A 23,963-nucleotide genomic window follows, 5' to 3' on the forward strand; every position below is an offset into this window, starting at 1 on the left:
AATACAGTTTTTCGAAGAAACATTGAAACGAACCTGCAAACGAGCAACATGTTATTAACCCTAAGTGGACTAAGTGTCACGATGTGCCACATGTGAAGTTTGTCTCCTGATACTCGAAAATTCTTTGACTAAGAAGCAGGTAAATAATAGTTATTGTTAGTTCGTATACAACAGCACAATGTAGGGCTATGAATCACTCAAATATTAACTTTTACGCAATTGTTTCAGAGTGGCGGCAATTATGGGGGTCAGTTCCCCCCCCCACTTTTGCCCCCGCACTATGCTAAACCTTATCTACCAAGGGAAAGTAAACTGACCTTGCCCCCCCCACCACCTCCCCCAGTTTTGGAACCCAATCGCGGCCACTGGTTTCAGATCAAAATAGGTAGAAAGTGCCATCTTGGTCAAGTATGAGACCTACCTTCAAAATTATTGTTCCTTTGTGAGAATATTGTAATATTGTGATTATATACCCGCAAAACATACTTTAAATGTATCTCAATAAAGTTAAATAGTTAAATCTTTGCCCTCTAAACTATAACTCCGCGGTCCGCGCCACCCAAGAGCTGGCCTAACGAAGTTGAAACACGTGCAGAGGGTTGGAGAAGTCTCAGCGAGTAACATTTCCACCATGAGCCGGGAAGAAGGTGGCAGGGGGTGGTGTTAGCCCATAAGACACCAGCCGTGCCCGTTTTCGCTTGGCACAGCGAGGGAACTTTCTCAGTGTTGACACAGTTGCCATCTTCAGAGATAAGTCGCTAAATACGACGGATTTGTAAGACCCGTTGGGGAAGTAATTCTTGAAAAAGGTACTATCTACTTTTCTGCCATCTTTTGGAGAAATAAACCTAGTATTTTTCCAAAGTTAAATGAACATTTTGATAATAGATAGATGCGCCTAGAGGCCCATCCAGACTTTTTAAAAATATAAAAGTAAAAAATCCTATGGTGATGCGAGTTTCCTTTGGCATTTCGACAATTTCTTTTTACATCAAATGTCTAGAATATTTTCAACATCCAGTTGGAATACGTGTGCATGGGGAAGGAGAAGGTGAGAAGATTTGTTTTCCCTTCCTCTTGTAATTGGGTTTTTAGTGAAGTGTCCTGTAGTGTATAAAGATATGTTAGTGAGTGAAGATGAATCGTATTAGTGTGTTATTACTTAAACACACACTGTTTTCCACGTTACCAAACGAGGATAAACATCTTGGCCAGTGGGGCAACCTCAAGGAGGGGGCGGGGGCATAGCAGAGGTTTTTTTTCGATTTCTTGATCACGTTGGCACTACCCATCATACTTGCCGCCGGCCGCCACTGGTTCGGATCCCACTTTAAACTGTAGGTCCAGTCCCGATTAGCCTTACTGTGCATAAAGTGGACTTAAGACTCCAACTCAATCAATATGTATACATGTTAGGAGGGTGCATTGTTTAAAACGCTCTTCTAGAATAAAGAAGTGAGCTTTCTTGGCCAGAGATCTACCGAATGAAATAGTTCTTGGTAAGAGGCTGTGAGATATAACACAGAGCAGGCCATTCACAAATTAAGTGTATTTTTGTAACTTAGAGTTCTTGGCTTCTAATGCTCCGTGGGTGCATATACACAATCCTGCTTTGCCGCTAGCTCAGTCCCTCTTTAGAAGGTTCGTTCCAACTTTGAACAGACAAGGAAGCCTGGCTGTTTTGGCTTCCAAGTAGCGTACGTCAGCAGTTAAGTTTTACATAAGACGTACTTAGAATTGTAAAACGGTTTCTTGTTCATTTGAACCTCTTTAAGATTCAGTTTTCGGTACAGGTATATAGCGGAACGGTACTCCAGAATCCAGACCAGCCAAGGTAGAGGAATAGTCGGGTTTAAAACATCAAAATTATGGAATATGCTATGGTGTATTCTTTGAAAGAAATGGACTCATATTTTGTCATAGCACATATCATCACAAAAAATCTTCAGTATCTGAAAGGTGTGGGAGAATTTTCTCAAAATGTTATTTTAGGAATTTCCTAATGTACTTTTCGCTACAATCTTGGATTTAGCATTAAATAATTACTAACATTATAAAGTTAAAGTTAAAGTCTGACTACCATGCGAGAGACTCGGGTTAGATTTCCGGCGGGGAAGAACCGGGATTTTTTCTCCATCTGGTCAAGCGGCTCCGGGGCAGCGTCGTATAAAGTGGGTACCTGGAGGAAACTCTGGGGGTAAAGTCACACAGGGCCGTGGTGCTGATCACAACACCCCCACCTTCGGCCGTTATCAAGAAAGTGTGGGGCCCTACTCCACATCCCCTATACGCCTTCATGGAGTGGTGCAAAGCACAGGGAGCACTTTACTTTTTTTACATTATAAAGTGCGCTTTATATAGGTTTAACACTTTGTTCCTCTGTATGCAAATGCTCTTAACAAGAAAGGATAAGCAATGTTAGCTGTTAGCAATATTTGATGAATTCTAACTCTCTGAAAAACAGCTATCCTATTCTCTCCAGATTTTTCCATGTTTCGTAAAGTCCCAACACCAGTGACGTTTTGAAGAGAATTTATGGGACTTGTATCACTAACAGAAATGTCCTCGACGAAACAAATTATCCTCGCTTGGAAATTCTAATTCTGTAAAGAACTGAATGTTCTGGAGCAAAATTGTACCCCTTCCCTATAAGATTTGATTGATTTGGTGTTTTAAGTCCACTTTATGCACAGTAAGGCTAATTGGGACTGGACCTACAGTTTAAAGTGGGATCCGAACCACTTGTACCTCCACCGGGTATCGAACCCGGGACCCCTAGATTACAAGGCGACGACGCTACCACTGCGCCATCGGGGAGGCTCCTTTCCCTATAAGAAAATCGTAGCATGTACAGTGGGATCCATGAGTATTACCGTGCAAATTGTCCATCACCTTGTTCGTGCACTTTATTTGACCCAATAACAGCTTCAAGAATTAAAAGAAAACTCAAAACAAGCTGTTGACAACTTCTTCCCCAGCATACATAAAAAATCCATCGTTTAAAAACACATAGGATGTAAGGGAAAAATTAATGAAAATAGTAATGGACAATTTACACGTTAATACTCATGGATCCCACTGTACCTCCGCTACAGTACTTTTATTGTACCCTATTAAAATCACGCTGAATTATGTAACATTGCCATACATACAAATATACACAAATATACGATATCTACATATCATTGTGCGAAAACAATGGACTCCAATGAGTTATAAATCTCGAGTTACATAAGATTATTGCACATTGTTTTCCTTATCCACACCAACTCGACAACGAAGTTCATGCGCCATTTGGGAAAAAAATATTACAGTCGTAATTGCGTGAACTACACACTGAATGCACCATAAATACTTTCTTATTGTTGAAATGAAGTACATAACTAATGTGCATTTAACGCCTACAATTCCTCTTACGGTTGTTTATGGTGAAATGCAAAGTGTGTGGTATTATCTGAAAATTTAAGCTCATTTGAACGGTATACCATGATATTGAAAAAATATGTAGTCGGTTATAATATTTTCTTTCTGCTCTAATGCATCGTCATGATATAATTTCGTATTTCAGATAAGTCATAAATGTTTTTTTTCCTATTGTCTATTTCATTAATTAGTCACCCAATCTCGCCGTTGCGAATAACATACAGAAATAGAAATGGTGTAAATCTACTACAGTAAAGATACAGCAGGAAATATATCAGGGAGACAACAAACCTCACATTTTTACTACTTCACATAGAAGATACTCTTTCACATAGAATTTAAGCCACATTGATGAAGTTCATGAGTAAAGCAAAATGTACACTCCTGTTCACAAAAAGTGGCACACTTTATATTGCTGAACAGTTGAAGAATGTGCCACTTTATTTAATATTTTAGCATCAACATTAGCCGACCTTCGTGGCGCTACGACGGCAGAGGTCACGGGTTCGAATCCCCGCCTGGGTATTCTTTATATGTCCCTTCATCAATTTCATCATATCATCATTCATCCTCATCTTCGCGATTAGCCAAAAGTGGCGGAAATGGGAAGTAAAATAAACCAAATCAGTCAATCAAAGCAACAACTTTACATGGAAATCCATCATATCTTACACACAGATACACTGGTCTTTGAAAATTCGGTATTTCAGTTGAGATACCAAAATATCGACGAGATGATAAAAGAACTAAAATAGAGTGGAGTGAAGAGCAAGAGAGGCACCTGTCACACGAGAGACCCGGGTTCGATTCCAGCGGTAGTTGATTACAGGTGGGAACTTTTCCAGCAATGTTTCAGTATGTAGCGGCTCTGGGGTTCACTCAGCCTATCATAAATGGTACCTGGGGGATAATTGCGACCGGAGCGTGGTGCTGATCACATCACCACCGCCACAAATCCGTATGGCTTTACGGTATGTTTCAACGTGCACGAGGTAGCTGTACTAAAAAAAATATGTAATTCCTCAACTGTAAATTTTCCATAAACCACACTGAATATTCTCCACACATATATATTAGAAAATATCTCCAGCATAGCGACGTGGGATATGTTGGGTTTCGATTTATTGATTTTACTTCGCATTTCTGCCCCTTTCGATAATCGTGAAGGTAGGGATGAGTGATGATATGATGAAATTGATCCAAGGAATACTCACAAAGGACACCCATGCCCTGCCCGGGATTCGAACCCGAGACTCCGGGCATCGTAGCGCGCTCTGCTAACCACTCCGCCACGGGGGCCGACGATATGTTGGTTTCATTGTTGAAGAAATGAGTTACATGAAGTTTCTGCCCATCACTATATATTTATCCGAAATCTCCAAGGGTAAATGTACACTGCTGTTCAGATCAGGGGTACCCACAGGGGGGTTCATGACGCGCCTGCGTCATGGGAATTTTTGGTGGGGACAAAATTCTATAGCTTAGCTACCAATTCAATATATCTTCACACAAAAATTGGGGAGGGGTTCGTTCGATTGACTTGTTATTGATTATTAGTTATGGTTATTATGTACAGTTGTTCTATCTGCCTGTGGTGATCGCGGGGATGGGATTCAAATGAAACATCACCTCTTTATGCCTTTAGAATCGGGGAGGACGTGCTGTTCGCATTAATACAAAGTTAATCAAGCAGACAAACTTTTAACAATAAGGTTCAGCACACTAACAATTTTGAAAGTGGTGCAAAATTAGGAAATTATCAATACGTTTGCTGCAACAACTTTGCAACGTCAGAAGTTATTATCATTTATGTAAAATGTTACTTTAATCAATGTCAAAACTCAAAGGAATATACAATATACATTGCTTAAATATATCTGTATTACATTGTTCTGCAAATTTTGGCTGACCAAAAAAAAAATGAGTAAATAATTAGGCATAAGGGGGAGGAATCTTCTACCCTTTGGGGGGGGGAGGCCTTGGGGGCGATGGGCACCCCTGGTTCAGATTAAGTGGTACACTCGATAGTGTTAAGAGAGAGTGCGAATTTATCTCAACAGAAGCGTACAGAGAAAAGAGAATGTACAAAATATGACGATCTGGAAATAGCAAAAAGAAACAAACAGCTAAACACGTGGCTTGATTACTCAACCTACTTCCCTAATATTCTCCGTGCAACACATGCACACCGATCTATTTCTGGTTATGGAGAAGGAACGCTTGCCTAAAATCCTTGCTGAGCTATTCATAGCGTTCCTTGCGAAGGAAGAACTTGAATGCCATTACACGGGAAGAGGCAGGGCTATCTTGACTGACGACTACATTAAATATTCACCAGATTTTGCTGAATCGAAAGTGGGACAGAGACGAGGAAATTCAAAGTTTAAATTTTTTGGCGGTATTTTACCGAAGTCCTCCAGAAAGCGTGAAGCGTAACTTACTATTCACTTTAATATTTTGTTTTTAATTCGGAATTTAATTTAGCATGTTCATTGCATATTCATGATCCAGACCTCGACAACTGGGGATTTGATAGTTTGAACTTTGGTACAAGTCCTCTTTATGCACGGGACTAGACGTACAGTTTAAAGCGTGATCCGAATGACTATGTGCCTCCACAGGGTATCGAACCCGGGACCCATTGATTACACGGCGACGATTGGGAATTGTGTGTGAGAAAAGGGTCGACTCCCCTTGTCCAAACAGAAAACTATCAGAAAACGGAAGAAGTAGTCCATCCAAGTCGTTGAACTAGGCTTACCATATTCTTTTGGGTCCAACACAGGACATATTCGCGATCAACTCGTTACTGCTGAATTTCAGTTAAAGCCTTAACATTTTATTGGAACATTAAACTATAAATTGTACAAGAAAAGATATTAACATTATTTTCTAAAATCAATCAATTAATTTTCAAATGTTTAATTAAATAATACATTTTCTGATGTTTAGGTAGCATTATCTGTTAGTTGACTCTGTTGTACTTTTCACTAGACATGACTTTTTTCAGGAATGGCTTGTTTGTTATAATAACATCATAAAATTCACAACATGAAAGTTCTGAATTAATTTGAACATTCAGCAGTTGTTTAACAGTAGATACTAGAAGTCTACCGCTTTCTGCAGACCAAATATTCCCCATAATTGAAAATATTCTCTCTCAACTGGAGCAGATGTTCCAGGCAAAGACATAGCAAACTCAACCGTTTTAGAAATGTTGGTACGTGAAATATCAGTCTTTTGAAACACCTTAAAAATTGCTTGCCACTTCTCTTCAGTAGTATCTGGTACTTTTTCAGAACTTGAACCACAACCTACCTTTTGGTTTTGAATTACCTTGTTCAACAATGTACGTTCATCAAATTGGGCATCAATATTTATGGCATCTTTTACAATTGCATTAATAACTTGTGCATTCTCTTGTAAATCAGAAAAGGTATAATCGATCCTTATAATCGATCGATCCTTGCCGGTCATAAATTTTGGTCGTGAATATTCCATACCGGTAGCTTTTTTCATGTTCAGATTCTCAAAACTCCGGACATTTTGCAATCCCGGACATCACCCTGGACAGCACTAAAAAACCAGGACTGTCCGGGTTAATCCCGGACGTATGGTAAGCCTACGTTGAACCCAAGAAAAGCTTGCATAATTTGATTTTTTTTATCGACGTTCGGCGTAAAGCTAAACGTTTAATGTATTTACATATGTCTCAATGTACAGGACACCTAGATTTCCCTGCCTGACTTTACGGAGATAACAGCGAATTTTCAATGGCAACTTCTACCCCCGCCGTAGATTTAGGCAACACACATAACGCCTTGCAATGAAGCGAGAATTTCAGGATGTAGGTGTGGCTGTATTGTCGGTGCATACGGCAAACGCGACTCTTAAGATAATTACATTAAGGCAGCTTTCACACAGACTACAAGCGACACGAGGGTTTCAGACCGAAATGACAAGCGACACGGGTCCCATCCAGTCTGTAGAAAAGCATTTACTGGGCATGTGCTACCAACAGACCGAGGCAACACTATGCACGATATTGACGAAACGTGTCGTGTTGCTTCGGTTCGAAAGGTTGCATTGATTACTGATTACAAAGGGTCCGCTTTCAAGCGACCGCTTGTCGCTTCGGTGTGAATTCTCCATTAGGGCCTGTTCTTATACCGGGTGTCCCAGAAGTCTTTCCCTGATTACAAACTTTATTCATATCCGCTATATGCAATGTAGAGATGTGAAAGTGGTGCCAAAATGTTGGAAAACTAACCAAATTTTTTTGTTCCAGGTTTCAGTAACGTGGCTGTAGTGTAGCAGTGTCAGTGCACAGGAAACCGGAAATGTACACAAATCAGGAAAAATCTCAGTGTGTCACGAGACCCGGTCACCAATAACAGTGCAGAGGAACTTTCAAACAACTTATGGAAAGATGCCGCCCGATGTCGAGAGCATTAAGTCGTGGTATGACAAGTTCAAGACCACAGAATCTGTTGCTGACTTACCGAGAAGTGGCCGAACCATCAACCTCAGCGATTTCAAACAACGTAAAACATCAGCCAAAAAGATCTCTTCGTGATATCTTACGCAAACGTTTATTGTTTCGTGCATACAAAGTGCAAATTGTACAGGCTTTGTTGCCTAATGATACCAGGGGACACACTGAGCTTTTTCCTGATTTGTGAACATTTCCGGTTTCCTGTGCACTGACACTGCTACACTACAGCCACGTTACTCAAACCTGCAACAAAAAAACTTGGTTAGTTTTCTAACATTTTAGCACCACTTTCACATCTCTACATTGCATAGAGCGGATACGAATAAAGTTTGTAATCAGGGGAAGACTTCTGGGACACCCGGTATATTTATTTCTGCCATTTATTTTGCAGCACATTCAATGGAAACAATCAAAATTTGATTGATTTGATTTGGTTCTTCTCAAAGATTTCTGAATTTACTTTTTGGATTTGATTAGCAGTACGTGTGGCTTTTCAAGAAGTGAAAGTACGCACTCCACGTCCAAAAAATAAACACATATGAGTCCTTTTTAATAGCCTACCCACTGGCAACTGTAGTACCTACATGGAACAGAACTCGAGTCATGTGCTTCATAGTTCGCCACCCTGATACTCAATTTCACAACCATTAAATCTGTTAAACTAAGAATAGATACTCTAGGGCTATCGATCATTTGAGTTCTGCAAAGGTTTCCAAGCTTTCGAGAACTAATGTCACTCTCATCTTTAGGGCACTCCCTCTACCCTGAAGATGAGAGTGACATTAGCTCCCGAAAGCTTGAAAACCTCTTACAACTCACCTGGTCGATAGCCCGAGAGAAAACTTTTCATCCTTCATGACCAGGAAAGCCTCAATAGTGGGTTTGTATCTTTTCACTCCCAAAAAGTAGAGCCGTTGCCAAACCGGAAGGAATGTTAGCGCACAGGCATCTTTCCGACGAGCCCCCTTGGCACATTGCCACACATACTCGTTCGGAAGGCAAGCTCGTAAAAGGAAGAAACTGCAAAGGTAAATAATTTGGCTTCCAGCCTTCGAAACTTTCAATTTAGGACCTGGAATTGCCAGAATACAAAAAAATTGCATGTAGATACATAATCCACCCAAATCATATTGCTGCGACTACGTTTCGAGGCGTTTTGATACTTGTTAAGACCTGACCTGCAAACAGATTCAGAATTTACAGCAGCCACAGTACCTGACCTTGACGAGACATTCTATCAAGGACAGCAATAGGAATTGCTGGCGGCATTAGTGGGTGGATCAGTTAGAGCCGGACACAACGAAAACTTCAACATTTCAATGCATGTTAATACAATTATAGTGGCATGAACACCGATTGTACCAGCCATTTTCCAAACTATTTAGTTACAAATAATTTTTAATGCTATGAAATATACAGGTATGTTACGATGAATCGACCAGGCCAATATATAATGCACGCTTGATAGTTTGAGTTTTCTTTCAACTTTATGCACAGAAAGGATGATCGGGACTGGACTTACAGCTTAAAGTGAAATTTGAACCATTGTGTGCCTCCACCGGGTAGCGAACCCGGGACTCCTTGTGACCTTATGCGACTCCTTACGACCACTGAAGCCAGTGGCGTGCCTAGGATTTCCTAAAGGGAGGGGTTATGTATACTTTTTCTTGGTAGTCAGCCCTCATTATGTCATATTTTCCTAACTTTGACGTTCTTTTTTGTTAGGAATACTGGGCGAATGGGGGGTTATAACCCCCATCAACCCACCCTTGGGCACGCCACTGACTGTGTGGTCGACTTTCGATCTTGCTGCCTAAGTTCCCGTGTTCAAGTGCCGGCCTGCGCATGGATTTTCTTTCAGTGTACATAGGCGTAACTTGGCGGGGGCAAGTGGGCGCACTTGCTCCCCCCCCAAATTTTCAGGCTACTAAATTTAAGAGTTAATGATACTTTTGTTAACCTCCTGGGACCTGAGTAGAAAAATATGGAAGCGCATTTTTTATGATTTCGCAAATGTAAGCTACTCAGCAAAAAACGTATTAATTCTGTCCCCCCCCCCCCCAGGTTAAGTGCCAAGTTTGATTATGCCCCCCAAAGTTAGGCCGCAAGTTACACCCATGGTCTCGCGATTAGTCAAATGGAGCAGAAAGCGACGCCAAGTAACAAAAAAATACAAATACAAACCGCTACACCTTGGGAGGGGGGGCTTCCTGATGGCGTAGTGGTAACGTCGTCGTCTTGTAATCAAGGTGTGCCAGGTTCGATACTCGGAGGAGGCACATAGTTGATCGGATACCACTTTAAACTGGTAAAATAGCCCTAAAAACAACCGTCAAAGGGACTATGTCATCGGGGAGGAGACCTAAGAACTTGACTACACAACGTGATCGATGCTTCAATATGGTCCAGGGTGCAGATTTCAGTGGTATTGCCATAGGGCATTTTCTTTTTGGAAATACACTACGCCCCGCGACAAGTTAAGTTTGCAGCAACATTTCACACATGTAGGCCTAAACGTGAGCGCAGAATATAGTCCCGCTGCAGTAGACCCAAACGTGCGCGCAGAATATAGTTCCGCTGCAATACTGCCGATTTTCTCACTGTCTGTGGCATGAACAGCTCGGCGGTTGAGGCAAAACTGGCACGGGAGATGCTGAGCGCCGTTTTTACGCGGATTAATACATAACACCTGCTGCAAACTTAACTTGTCGCGGGGCTTACAATCACGTAATGAGAGTTGGAGGCACTAAAATACAAGAAGGATTGGCTAACGGTACTTCACTCTTCACGAAGAAGTTTGTGTTTTCACTGAGGTAGATGAATCTCCTTTTTTTGCCTCCCAGATGGCGCAGTGGTAGCGTCGTCGCCTTGTAATCAAGGGGTCCTGGGTTCGATACCCGGTGGAGGCACATAGTGGTTCGGATTCAACTTTAAACTATAGGTCCAGTCCCAATTAGCCTTACTGTGCATAAAGTGGACTTAAAACACCAACTCAAACAATGAATCTCCTTCCTATAGAAGGCGTGTGAGAGTCTACATTCACCACTTATCTCCAAATGCACACTTTCGTCACCATAAGGGCAGGTCAGCATTATGAAAAGCAGTCAGACGAAACGCGTACATCTGCGTGCGTGATTCTCGCCACATACCGCTGACTACAATGACACCCTGTCGAGGACGTCAGCGTAATTTGAAACCACATTTGTGGCATATTAGTTCACTCCTACTGCAAAGGAATTCGTGCTCGTTGGCGAGGATAATACTAATTTAAATATAGAAAGCATGGACTTGGAATGCACAGAAAAGCCATTCTCATCACCGAGCTACATACATAGCCTATCTATTACTGTTTCACATAGTTCTGAAATACATCCATCGCAATAATGATAAAGCAATCACTGTAAGTTGAGATAATTCAGAGTTCAAAATTTTTGTTTGTTAGGTGAGGATACGAGACGAGTCGAGACGAGATTTGTCATAGTCTTGGTTCGTCTCGTGTATGAAGAAATCTATCTCGTTCACAGTCTCGTCTCGAGTTGCAAGTGATTCTCGTTCTCGGTCTTCACTGGCGTACGCAGGATTTCTTTCTCGGGGGGGGTGAATGTTTCTTTTTGAGTTCCTTTAAATAGCTTATTAAAACAAACTTAACACAGAAGTTGAACACTAACACTCAGTGGCGGCGATTAGGGGGCACGAGGTGAGCAGATACCCCCACTTTTTGTCCCCATACTATGCTAAACCTTATCTACAAAGGGAAATAAACTGTCTTTGCCCTCCCCCCAGTTTTTGCACCTTGCCCCCCGGTTTTAAGTCCACTTTATGCACAGTAAGGCTATAAGGCTAATCGGGACCGGACCTACAGTTTAAAGTGGAACCCGAACCACTATGGGCCTCCCCCATGGCGCAGTGGTTGCGTCATTGCCTTGTAATCAAGGGGTCCCGGGTTCGATACCCGGTGGAGGCACAAGTGGTTCGGATCCCACTTTAAACTGTAGGTCCAGTCCCGATTAGCCTTACTGTGCATAAAGTGGACTTAAAACACCAACTCAAACCAAACCGAACCACTATGTGCCTCCACCGGGTATCGAACCCGGGACGCCTTGATTACATGGCAATGACGCTACCACTGCGCCATCGGGGAGGCCCGGAATTCTAATGTTTTTCATTCTAACTTAAACCTACCCTAACCACTCCGCCACGAGAGCTGACAGGTTGCTTACGTCAATAATAAACTCAACGTGTAAATTGAATTTATCATTCACGTAAACAATTTTGTGAAGTTGAATTTTGGGTACCCTGTTTATATATCTACATACCAAAGTAGCCCCGGAGATGAAAATGAATTATGACGAAAGAAGAGGAAACGGGACAAACACAAACATTCGTGTCCTGAGAAGAAGTCAAGATGGTACATTTGGATTCATATGTCTCGTTAGCTGCCACGTCGAGGGGTATGAAATATTAAGAGGAAGGGTGAAAGAGGCCTCCCTCCCCTAAATGTTTAAATAAGACAATCACCAGTGACGTCAACTTTTGAAAAACACTGGGTGGACTCGGGAGATTTGTTATGTAAATTTAGACTACAGATCATAGGCGTAACTCGGAGGCATTTACCTTTCTAAAATTTTCAGGTTTATTAAAATGTACAAGTTATATATTTGTATGGAATGGAAGAACGTTTCGCATCTGCGCCTCAAAGTTAAGTAGTATATGAGTATAGCACTCTAATAATATTATGATCATCAATTTACCAGAGTTAAAATAAAATTAAATTAAATAAACAAACACCTGTTGTGTAATCACAAAATACGTTTTCTTCACTTGTACAATATCAATGGAAACATAGAATTTTGCATAACTTCCAGGATAATTAGATAATGTGCGTCATTTTTGCGGACGCCGCGAATGATCACACCGAAAAATCAGGATTGGTATCGGCTCAGCCCATATCGCTTCTGGACCCACCTCACACTACTCCTACCTTGCCTAAACTCATGAACATTCTTTCCAATCGGCGCCGTAAGTTTCACATTCTCACGTTGATGTTTCTTTTGTGGTGTCGCTTCGTCAATACATGCTGATCGTCGCGATTAACCTAAAGTAGCAGAAAAGCAACATAAAATAAGAAAAATACAAATACATTCTGCTCGACGTGAAGTGTCAATGTTTATGCTACCAACAGTTTCTCAGCATTGAGCGTTAGTTCCAGAATTGGACGCAACCACTGTGCATTGAATTTCTGAATGTGGTACAGTGGGATCCATGAGTATTATCGTGCAAATTGTCCATCACCATGTTCGTGCACTTTATTTGACCAGACAAGAGCTTCAAGACAAGAATTCAAACTCAAAACAAGATGTTGATAACTTCTACACCAGCATACATAAAATCCATTGCTTAAAAATACATAGGATGTAAGAAAAAAGTTAATGAAAATAGTCATGGACAATTTGCAAGGTAATACTCATGGATCCCACTGTACAGTCAACGAATTTAATAGTACAGTATAATTTATACACAGTTTTGATGCACTCATCTTAACGTTTTGTGAAATTAATTAGAAAAGTTTTTACTTTCATTACGAAAAATTAAAGACTAATTGCACGAAGTTATAGAAAATTCTACTTGAAAGCAATCGAATAATGTCGGTAGAACTGCACCTGTATACAGAAGCTTATTTCGGCACTATTAAGTGAGGCGATTGTAGAATGGGATGCATAAGTTTTATCAAGCAAATTGTCCACAACATGCTTATCCTCTTTGTTTTACGCAAGAATCGAAACAAAATGCCAAACAAGCTGATGACAGACAACTTCTGCACAAACATGGGTAAAAATCTATTCCTTAAAATCCGCAGAATTCAAGAAAAGAGCTAATGAATATACTCGTGGACAACTCGTCCAGAAATACTCATGCATCCCACTGCACAAAGAAGCAAACTTAATGCCGAGTCTAGTAGCGTTAGCCTATTCTAACTTAAACGCGGCAATGAATGATTGATGAACTGATGAAATAGAAGGTGCTTCAAATGCAATGATATCTATCTCCATGTCATACTCAGGCTTCGAACCTAAAACATATGGTGTCGCGGTGCTTGCTCTAAACAGTCCGCCAGTACTGCAAAAAGAAGCGACACGGTATCGCAATGATGTTATGTTTTACATTAAAAACTTGCAACAAGAAAACAGATATTTATGTTCACTTCGAAATTGCATACTTGCAAATTTTATGAAGGAAGTCCTGATCTTCTATACATCACACAAAAAGTAGGAAAACCGGTTTCACTGGCCCGCCACGATTTCAAAAACTACGAAAAACCTAGATCAGCCTCACGCCACTGCGCGGCACTAACTTTCCTCTGCATGCAAAAAAGCCTGCTTTGGCGAACACGTGGTGTTACGAATAACCAGAAATATTTCAGTACCACTGTCGGCAAAGACCTTGCTTGCGCTAAATGGTAGACTCGCCACAGACTATTCCAATAGAAAAGGATTACATTTTATTGGATCATCTTACCTGTTGCTTGTCGACATCACCCATTGTCGTAGGAATGAATGGCACAGGTTCACGGCAAATAACTTCTGTTTTTGTTTTTTTGCGAAAAGAACCACGGCACACACGGTCTACTTTAACACACTCGTAATCGTCTGGCGAGCACGCGTGTAGAGCTCGGTGCGCACTCTATCGTCGACGAGACAAAACAGCGGCAGAGCAGTGTAGCTCAGAAGGTCAACCGTTTCGCCAACTTACGACATACTTTTCCGGAAGGGGGAAAAAAAGTGCTACATTGGATTTTGCGGTTTCCTCTTCTCGGTAAGATTATTTCCCTAACTTGAAATCCTAATCGTGAGCTTTATTGCGTTCGTGGGGAAAGTGAACGTCACGTACAGCGGGATGCACAAATATTGCAAATATTTGTTTGCTCGGCAAATCATCCATGACTATTTTCATTAATTTTCCCCTTGCACCCTACGTGTTTTTAAGGACTGGATTTTTACGTACGCTGGTGCAGAGGTTCCAGAAGCTTATTTGGCGGTTTGCTTCTATTCTTGAAGCTCTCAATGGGTAAAATAAAACGAATAAACAAGGCAATTGACAATTTACTTGGCAATACTCTACAGTCGACGGCAAAGATATAGGCTAATAGCAAATTGACCATCACCACATAGATAGGACCAAATGGAATAGGCAAATTCCGTAATAAAAATGAAATAAAAGTACATAGATAATTATGAATATGATGATTTAGATATAGGCTAATGCTTTTTTTTAAAAAAAAAAAGAAGTCATGCATGTACTTTATACAATATATATATATATATATTATACAGGTATATATGCTTATCATTGTTTTTATTTTTTATCACATATGTGCAGCATGTAAAAATATTTTGTTCTTATACTGTAGCTAATTGTTTGTATACCATACCTTATATTTTCATATACTGTATCTTATATTTTCATGTACTTTACCTGGACGAAATCCATACCCATGAAAAAATAGGTCAACGGATGAATAAAGATTATGATCACGACAGTGACGGGGCCAAATGCAATAGGGAAATTTCGTAATAAAAATGAAATGAAAGTACAGATATAATTATGAATATGATGAGAAACCTTTAAACCTTTAATGATTTGAACTCAGGGTTTTGGAGTACGCTTATTGGGACATGAGGGTCTGAACTTAAAATTTAACTCTCTTGCAATGCAACATTGAAATTTGTATTATTTGGTTTTCCTCCAGTATTTAAATTTCCAATTATTGTTTGGGTGACGTAACAAATGTGAATATCAAATATATTTTACTTGAAGATGGGCTCGCCCGCACCAGAAAATGTGGCGGCGCGGCTATATCAGCATTTCATTCACTTTATCTTACAGAATGTGGCGTTCAAGAATAGATAAAAAAAAAAGCCAAGGCATGGATGCTGCTCTAGCATCACCAATTCCCACTTTATAATTACTTACACATGTCCAATTTCTTACCAAAAAAAAACAACTCATCCCAATACTTTCGCCACAATCTATCTGTAATGTTCCAGCGAGATTGATTTATGCAGAGTAAAGTTAATTGGGACTGGACCTACATTTTAAAGTAGGATCCGAACCACAATGTGCTTCCACCGGGTATCGAACCCAGGATGTTCCAGCAAGAATGATCGAGAAAATATGGCCTGGTTCCTGTATTGTACTTACACTCATTTCTTTCCTTCTTTATTTTTTTTATCTAACACAGCTTTTACTTTGGTTATTCTACTTGAATACTAACGAACTGAAATTTATTTATGTTATTAATAGGGAGCGGAAGTTGATGAAATGTCATCTTTTTCTGACATCTCGGACACGATGCCCATTAAATATACACAATATTACACTTGGTCTAGAACCCAAAAAATGTAATTTTAAAATGCATTTTTTTGCATTTTTTGCCAATTTTCAGGTTTTAGGTCATTTTTCCTGATTTTTGGCATTTTCCCGTCATTTTTCGCAATATTCGATGTATTGTTTCGTCATATTTTGTCACTTCTTTCATTTTGGTAATATTCTTGAGCCTGGCTGACAACAGAAGAAGATTCTCGTTTGAGAACCTCCGAAAGACAATGGTAGTGTACTGCAACTTCTGTAAGATAAGTGGAAAAAATCGTTAAATATTTAGAAAGTGCTTGTATGCGAGATATTTCAAACGGTGTCCTGTAAAATGCGCCCAGCGAAAATAGCGCCCAGTACGGTCCCTACCTGTCAAAGAGTAAAACGCGCCCAGTACTGTCCCTACCTGTCAATTAATCATATTTTTCAAATAAAACTGACTCCCATCACACTTTATCCACACTTTCCTTCGTTTGCCTTCCATACTTAAATCTGTCCTTATTAACGCAAACACTGAATTTTCTGCTTCTGTCTTCATACATTCGATCACGTCTTTAATTTTGTAGGATTCGGCTTTCCAAGCATATTATTAATTTTATTGTGCCAGCCTTCTACAGCGTTGGTGGTTCGATGGCGCTGTCTGTGGCAACTCCAAAGACTGACCGGGACTTCACAATTTTCTAACCACCTCTCCAGAAAATAGTCGAAAAACTCAGAAAGCTTGGCGACTGTAGGTGCTTGGGAATGTATCTCGAGCCAGGTAGTCGCTAGGAATGAATATTTTAACTGGTCGCGATTTACACAGATTTTTGTATGGGCGCGATTTTCATATATTCATTTCAAACAATTTCTGATGTTAAAAATTACTTTTCCGACATACTTTTTCCTGGGGAGCCGTTTCTATGAACCCTTTCCCGGATGCGTCCCTGATTTTGGTTTCCTATTTTTTTATACAATGTGTTAAATTTCTAAACAAAAGTTGTCTTACGTGGATCGTGATAATTTCTTCTTCTTTACAGTGCCACAGAAACACACCACACTACATCACCAGGCCAAGATGCGGGAAATTAATACATTTCACACCAATTAATTCAGTGTATGTGACTTTATCATTAAATTGTTTTAAAATTATTGGGTTGTTTCCATTGGAAATCCTCGTTGCATATTTTAATTAAATGTGCATGTGGTATCATTTGGCAATTTTTAACCTGAAACTAACAAATTTAATGGTAATTTTTTTTTCCATTATTTACGTCATTTCCCCCCATTTTTTAGGACATTCTATAGGTCATATACCTATATTTTTTAGGTCATCAACTTCCGCGCCTTAGTTATTAACAATGAAAATAAGAAGCTTCCTTCTTCTTTTGTGACCTGAAATGAACGACGCCAATTTCCTGAGGGTGGGATCGATGGGTCGGTTCGACCCCCTTCCCGACGCCGTTCAACTCCGCTCAAAGAATGAATTTGAAAGCAACCTTTGCCAACCTTTATGCAGTCAGAATGCCAACCTCCAGTCCACGATAAACCTACGGTAAGTTGTTGGCTTTGGCTATTACGGTAAAATATAAAAAAGTGAACCATTACCTTGCATCTTTCTTTACTGACAAAGCCAACAACGAAATATATATATTGAGGAAATTAACAATGTCCTTGGCGTTAGCCATCTAAATATATTGCACAAAAGGCAATCCTACTCGAGAAGGAAGAATCACCTTTGTCCACAAAAGGCCTATTGACCTTGGATCATGCAATATTCTCACTTTACGTAATACAATGCTTCGAGCATTGTCCATGCTATAGAATAAGATGTATCTCTCTTTTGCCATTTTCCCAGTAATACAGATGGAATGACCGTAATGTGCAGGGTTCTCGAGCTAAGAGCATTCCTGTATTGACTTCTGCATAACATGTTGCAATATTTCGTATCCAGTGTTCGAATTCAAAGACGGGAAGGTGAGGGCATCCCCCCCCCCCCACCAGGCTGTACATTTTAAAATTCGTTCCCAACTGAGAATTTCTTCCTCTGAGAATATACGTGATATGAAGGCTATTTTTTTATTGTTCGCAAGTAATTTTCAGTATTACGACATAATTTTAAAGTGGGGCAGTGATACTTGTACTACTGTAATGTCAAATAGCTGTAAAAAAGAAATGAAATCCTGAAACTGTGTGTTTTATACGAAAATACAAGTTTTAAATACATGAAATACATTGTGTGGCCATTGTTATTTTAATGACACGATTTGGTGAATGCATTTCTGTACGGTACCAAAATACACTATTCCCTTTGATCTACCGTAGTTTTTTTATGGTACTTTGTTGTTATTCTGTTCGATTACTAATTAACTTCACATTATTTCACTTATGAACAACTTTTCTCCTATTTTGGAACATGAAATGAACGATTTCCAATTTTCAAAGGGAGGATGTGACGGACCGGTTCAACCTCCCCCCCCCCTCCCGACCCTCCTGCACATCACAAGGATACAGACTTCAAGCAACTTTTGCGCTTATTTTGTCGCACGTGCATCCTGATCTTAAGTAAAGCCAGCAAGCTTTCTATTATCAGTGTCGCAAATCAGAAAAGTTGTGGATAATGGAGGAAGAATTGGATCAGATATTCCCTCACTCAATTATGCTTATCGCAGGAAATGCTACGTATGAGCTAACCACAGTGTATCCTGCCATGTGCAATTGAGGTTTGGCTTGCTAACGGGAGGAGAAGCGCCATATCGATTCTCACATATTTCTCAAATTATTTACATTTTCCCGTCCGAAGCTATTTTTCAAAGCATCTGATCCATTTCACTACAAGTAGTACTTTACAAGCGATACGGATCATATTAAAATCGACCTCCCTGGCAGAGTGGTTATCACAGGGGTCCCGGGTTCGAATCCAGGCCTAGGCACGAGTGTTCTCTGTGAGTGTCTCTTCATAAATTTCATCATATCGCGATTAGCCAAAAGTGGCAGAAAGACAAAGTAAAATAAATCAAATAAGGAAGGAAGAGAGAGAGAGAGAGAGAGAGATTATTCTTTCCTTCTTTCTTTCAACTTAAGAGAGAAAGAGAGAGAGAGAGAGAGAGAGAGAGAGATAGGAAAGAACGAAAGAGAAGGAAAAAGGAGGAGGAAGGATTTCTCTTTCTCCATAAGAAAGAAAGGAGGAAAGAAGAATGAATAGAGAGAGAGAGGGGGAGAGGGAGACAGAGGGGGGAGAGAGAGAGGGTGAGAGAGAGACTCCTTTTTTCCTTCTTTCCTTCCCTCCTCTCCTTCTTTCTTTCTCTCTCAGAGATGGTATCTTTCTCTCTCCATCTCCCTTTCTCTCTCAGGAAATAAGGAAAGAAAGAATTGAGAGAGAGAGAGAGAAAAAGACTTTCCTTTAGAGAGAGAGAGAGAGAGCAAGGAAAATCAATCAATCATATTAAAGTACGTCAGGTTTAAAACGGTGCATTCTTGACGAAAATGTGGCGCTACACCTGTGAAGTCTCACTCTGAGACTGTGTCCCATTCACTCGTTGGAAGGGGAAGTGTGTAAATATTTGATGGGTGATGTTAATATCCCCATATACTTTACATATACCAGCATAAATATATATATTTTTTTTAAAACTTTCAAAGCTGCTTGTATTAATGTCGTTAAATTTTGTATCAAGTCCACTTCACGCTCATATAGGCTAATCGGGACTATGCCTATTTCGAGACACCGTGCACCATGGCCCGTTTATTACAAGGCGTTACACCATCGTGGAGGAACTGGTATCATTAATGTCGGAATATATCCTTTAAGTAAATGTAATGAATGGTTATGAAGGAGACCATTTTAAGGATTTAAATTTTTGCTGATCTTCTGGTGAAAATTTTGAAATTTACAATTGCAAAATCTTAAGCCCCTATCACACGGAACTGGATTTCTAGTAGGAATGCCCTAGTTGGTGCTGAACTAACTTTCTAGGTAGCATTCATGGCCGCCTGGCTGACAGCTTGACTGGTTTGGAGGAATAGGACATGTTCTAATTGCTACTTGCTTTCCTCGACTGGATTCTGTGGAACAGCCAATCAGAGCAAAGTTTCGCCATGTGAAGATAATCTGTGTGCAAAGGAGCGCTTTTGTCTGTGGTTTCCGAGTGTTACTCCAGCAATGTAATACGTATACAGCATGAAAAGCGCTTTGAGTTATACACCATCTATGCTGAGTGCACGGTGTTTACATTTGAAACAACTAAAATATTCTTCCATACGTGTACAGTAAACGTTGTAAAGTATGTATTTAAGCAGCGCCATTGTTTTGTACCTAATAATGTTTTATACGAAACGTTATTCCTCTCGGTTGAATAGTTATCGGCTTTTAAATTTGTGAAGTGATACATTGTTTACATCTCACGCGGCCGCCATTACAACTTCCCTCGTATGGGAACAAAAGTCTATCGACAAGTACGCTGATAAGTATCGTGTGAGACGAAAACTAGCAAATTGGTAGCCAGTCCAGCGCCAACTAGGACATACCTACTGGAAATCCAGTTCCGTGTGATGAGGGAGTTAAAACAGGACTTTTCCAACTTTACCCCTATATTTTGCGGGACCATTCAGAAAGTATTCGTAGGTACAAAACAAAAACTGTGCTCAAATGAGGTATTTGTAATCTCTCAAACTTTGTCCCATCCTATCTCGAATAATCCAAGATAATAATATTTAATTACAAAAGTAAATATATTCCAACATAAACTCATACGTATAAGCCGCTATCTAAAAATAAGGAACTAATCCATGTTTTCCTTGATGGCCTGACGTCATAATTGTGACATTATTTCAAGATTTATCTAATCTTAGTTTTCTTTCGCGGATATTCTTGAATTCGAGTTTCCTCAATCATCAATATCTTTGCTTAATCCGCTGGGTTCTCTACAAATCCTACAGTAATTACAATTAAAAACCCTTTGACAAGAATGATTGAGATCATAAAACATATGTGGCATTTCCTCAGATAATTTAAGATCAAAAGTAGAGTACGTCAAACGAAGATAATAATTATCCTTACGGCCGAATTAATTATTTTTCCTTATGAAATCTTTGTTAATTGTATCGTGGATTGAAATGATAGTGTGTGTTCCTATGTCAATTTTGAACCCATTTATGGATGGTCTAACTAAAAACCACGAAATGTATTACAAACACCTTATTAGAAATAGTAATGTTTTGTGTTAGGAAGGGAGGTTTCAGACCGAAGCGACAAGAGACACGCGACGTGTGTCCCTTGGAAGATTAACTAACTAACTCTCTAGCTTTCTTAAACCCGAAGGTTCATGGCTGCAGTAATAAAGGCCTTCCATCTGTCCCTATCTTGAGCAAGATCTAGGGGAGACCGGGGTAATTAGAACATGGGGTTATTGGAACATGTTAATGTAGAATAATTTAAAACGAAAAGACTGGTGTAATAACATTTCATACCTATGTACTTACACTAAACCTACATGCAGAAAATTTGTTATTGGAATAACTACACAAAAGTAAGTTTTATTTGACTTTTATTATACACCTGCAAAAATGATGTGACGCATGCTTGGTGTTTCTCTGCTTCTGCATATACTGGATGTGAATGAAAGAACCCTTTCAAAATTTTCTTCACCCCTATAATAAAACATAAGGGCACACATCATTTCATGTGAGTTTGGTTGTCTATGGGCATTTGCCTGGTTTTTATAAGCAAAGTTCTTATTACCCCAAAAATGTCTGCAAATGGGTTATTAGAACATTGCGTAATTTGCTTGATTTCGCTTGGGTATACTAGATTGTACATGTAACTATTAGAAGTTGTTTCTTTACTACATTGTAGAATGGCCTGTAACCTTTCAAATAAATCATAGAACACTGATTTTCATTCACACATATTTGCTTCACAGCTGGGAAATTGAACTTTATGAAAAAAAGACGTTAACTTGGGATTTTATTTAAACAAGCATTGATAACTCCAGAAGAAGTAGAGCTATTGTGTTCAAATTTGCAGGGTAAATGGGACATTTATATATGATGTTCGTATTACCCCAACAGCAATCTAAAGCTATTCAGTTGAAATTTCTAACTTATGTTCCATTAACCCCAAATGGGGTAATTGGAACAATTTTATGGTGTCATGACAATTTTTTTTTTTGAACGAGTATTTGCAATGCAGGTATGGTCATTATTTTTTTCAAAAATATGCAAAAGATGTCCTTTTAAATGGTAGAAATTTTTAAAAAATCCATCAGTAACTTTCTGAGTAATTTACAGTGGAACTTCTACAGGCTGTTTCCTGTTCTAATTACCCCGGTCTCCCCTATATACTCTTTTCCATCCCTACCGATTTCCTTTAGGTCCATCTCAACGTTATCCCTCCATCTTCGTCTTGGCCATCCTACAGCACTCTTACCATTAGGTTTCCCAACAAGAATCCTGTAAACTCCTCTTTTTTCTCCCATTCGTGCCACATGGCCTGCCCACCTAAGTCTTCTTGATTTAATTATTCTAGTAATATCTGGACATGAATACAAATTATGTACTTCTAAATTATGTAACCTTCTCCACTCACCTGTCTCCTCATCCCTTTTAGGTCCAAAGATTTTCCTAAGGATCTTATTTTCAAATACTCTCAATTTATGTTCCTCTTTCAATGTAAGGGACCAAGTTTCGCACCCATATAATACTACATGCAAAATTATGGTTTTGTATATTCTAACTTTTAGCTTCTTAGATATTAAACAAGAAGACAAAAGTTTATGAAGAGAGAAGTAACATGTATTTCCTGAATTAAGCCTACTTTTTATTTCCTCTTTTATATAATTTTCATTTGTTAATATTACTCCTAAGTATTTGAATTTGGAAACTGGTTCAAACGAGTTGTTATCAATAATTAGATTTTGATTATTACCTAACACTTAGGTTTCGGCCTGTAAGCATATATTTAGTTTTCTCTTTGTTAATTTGGAAGACAACCTTCAGAAATAAAAGGCAAATTTTCAAACCGAAGCGAGACACAACAAGTTGCAAGTCGGGCTGGGCCGTTTTCTGAACACCGTGCATCGTGTCGCCTCGGTCGTTGTTCGCGCATGCGCGGTGAATGCTTGCCTTCCGAGTGTTTATTACTTCTTGCAAATAGACACGGGTTTCATTAAAGCGTGAAATTGTGCAAGAACAAGTCATATTAGCGTTAGCCAACTTCTCTTTCCAAGTAAATTTGCCGTTTTGAAAACCCCTACGCCACAATGCTCACCCGGTTTCCAAATTACTTCCACACTACATTTTCATTTTTCGGAAAGCTATTGGGGGCGAAGGCGCCGATTTTTTTCAGGTATTTGGGGGATCCAAAGCTAAGCAAAGCATAAATACCGATATCTTTGCAATTTGCGGGGGGGGGGGGGGGGGGCGAGTAAGTTTCTTTAAAAAAAAACTAATAGCAGTAAGAATACGGATTTATTTTAAAAATCGCAATTAATTGTTATTGCAACAAAAATATGCATATCAACCTATATTGAACTTGATGAGCTCGAAAAAATACTATTGTGATTATATAAATATGTAACATAATCCTTTACGTGTAACTTTTGATTTAGAATTTGGTTATCATAGTCTGTTTATATGCTGTACTTTTCCCCACAATCCTTTGTGGAAGTTTCATATCTTCATATATGCTCACACAAAT

At 39.5% G+C, this 23,963-nt stretch overlaps 1 protein-coding gene across 2 annotated transcripts in view; it reads right to left on the bottom strand.

The window, feature by feature from the left end:
- Hex-A (Hexokinase A) overlaps positions 1 to 23,963 on the bottom strand; it is a 142,733-nt gene that overhangs the window by 113,124 nt on the left and 5,646 nt on the right. Inside the window, exon 1 of one of the 2 annotated variants that reach the window (XM_083143046.1) lies at positions 14,435 to 14,605. The exons of the other annotated variant lie outside the window; for it this stretch is intronic. Coding sequence (XP_082999172.1) covers positions 14,435 to 14,458 — 24 coding nt within the window. The 5' untranslated portion in view covers positions 14,459 to 14,605. Of the gene's footprint in view, positions 1 to 14,434; positions 14,606 to 23,963 lie in introns of those variants that run through there. 2 annotated transcript variants of the gene reach the window in all.

Source organism: Lepisma saccharinum, chromosome 21 (assembly GCF_977018435.1).
Source record: "Lepisma saccharinum chromosome 21, izLepSacc3.1, whole genome shotgun sequence".
Classification (NCBI taxonomy): Eukaryota; Metazoa; Arthropoda; class Insecta; order Zygentoma; family Lepismatidae; genus Lepisma; species Lepisma saccharinum.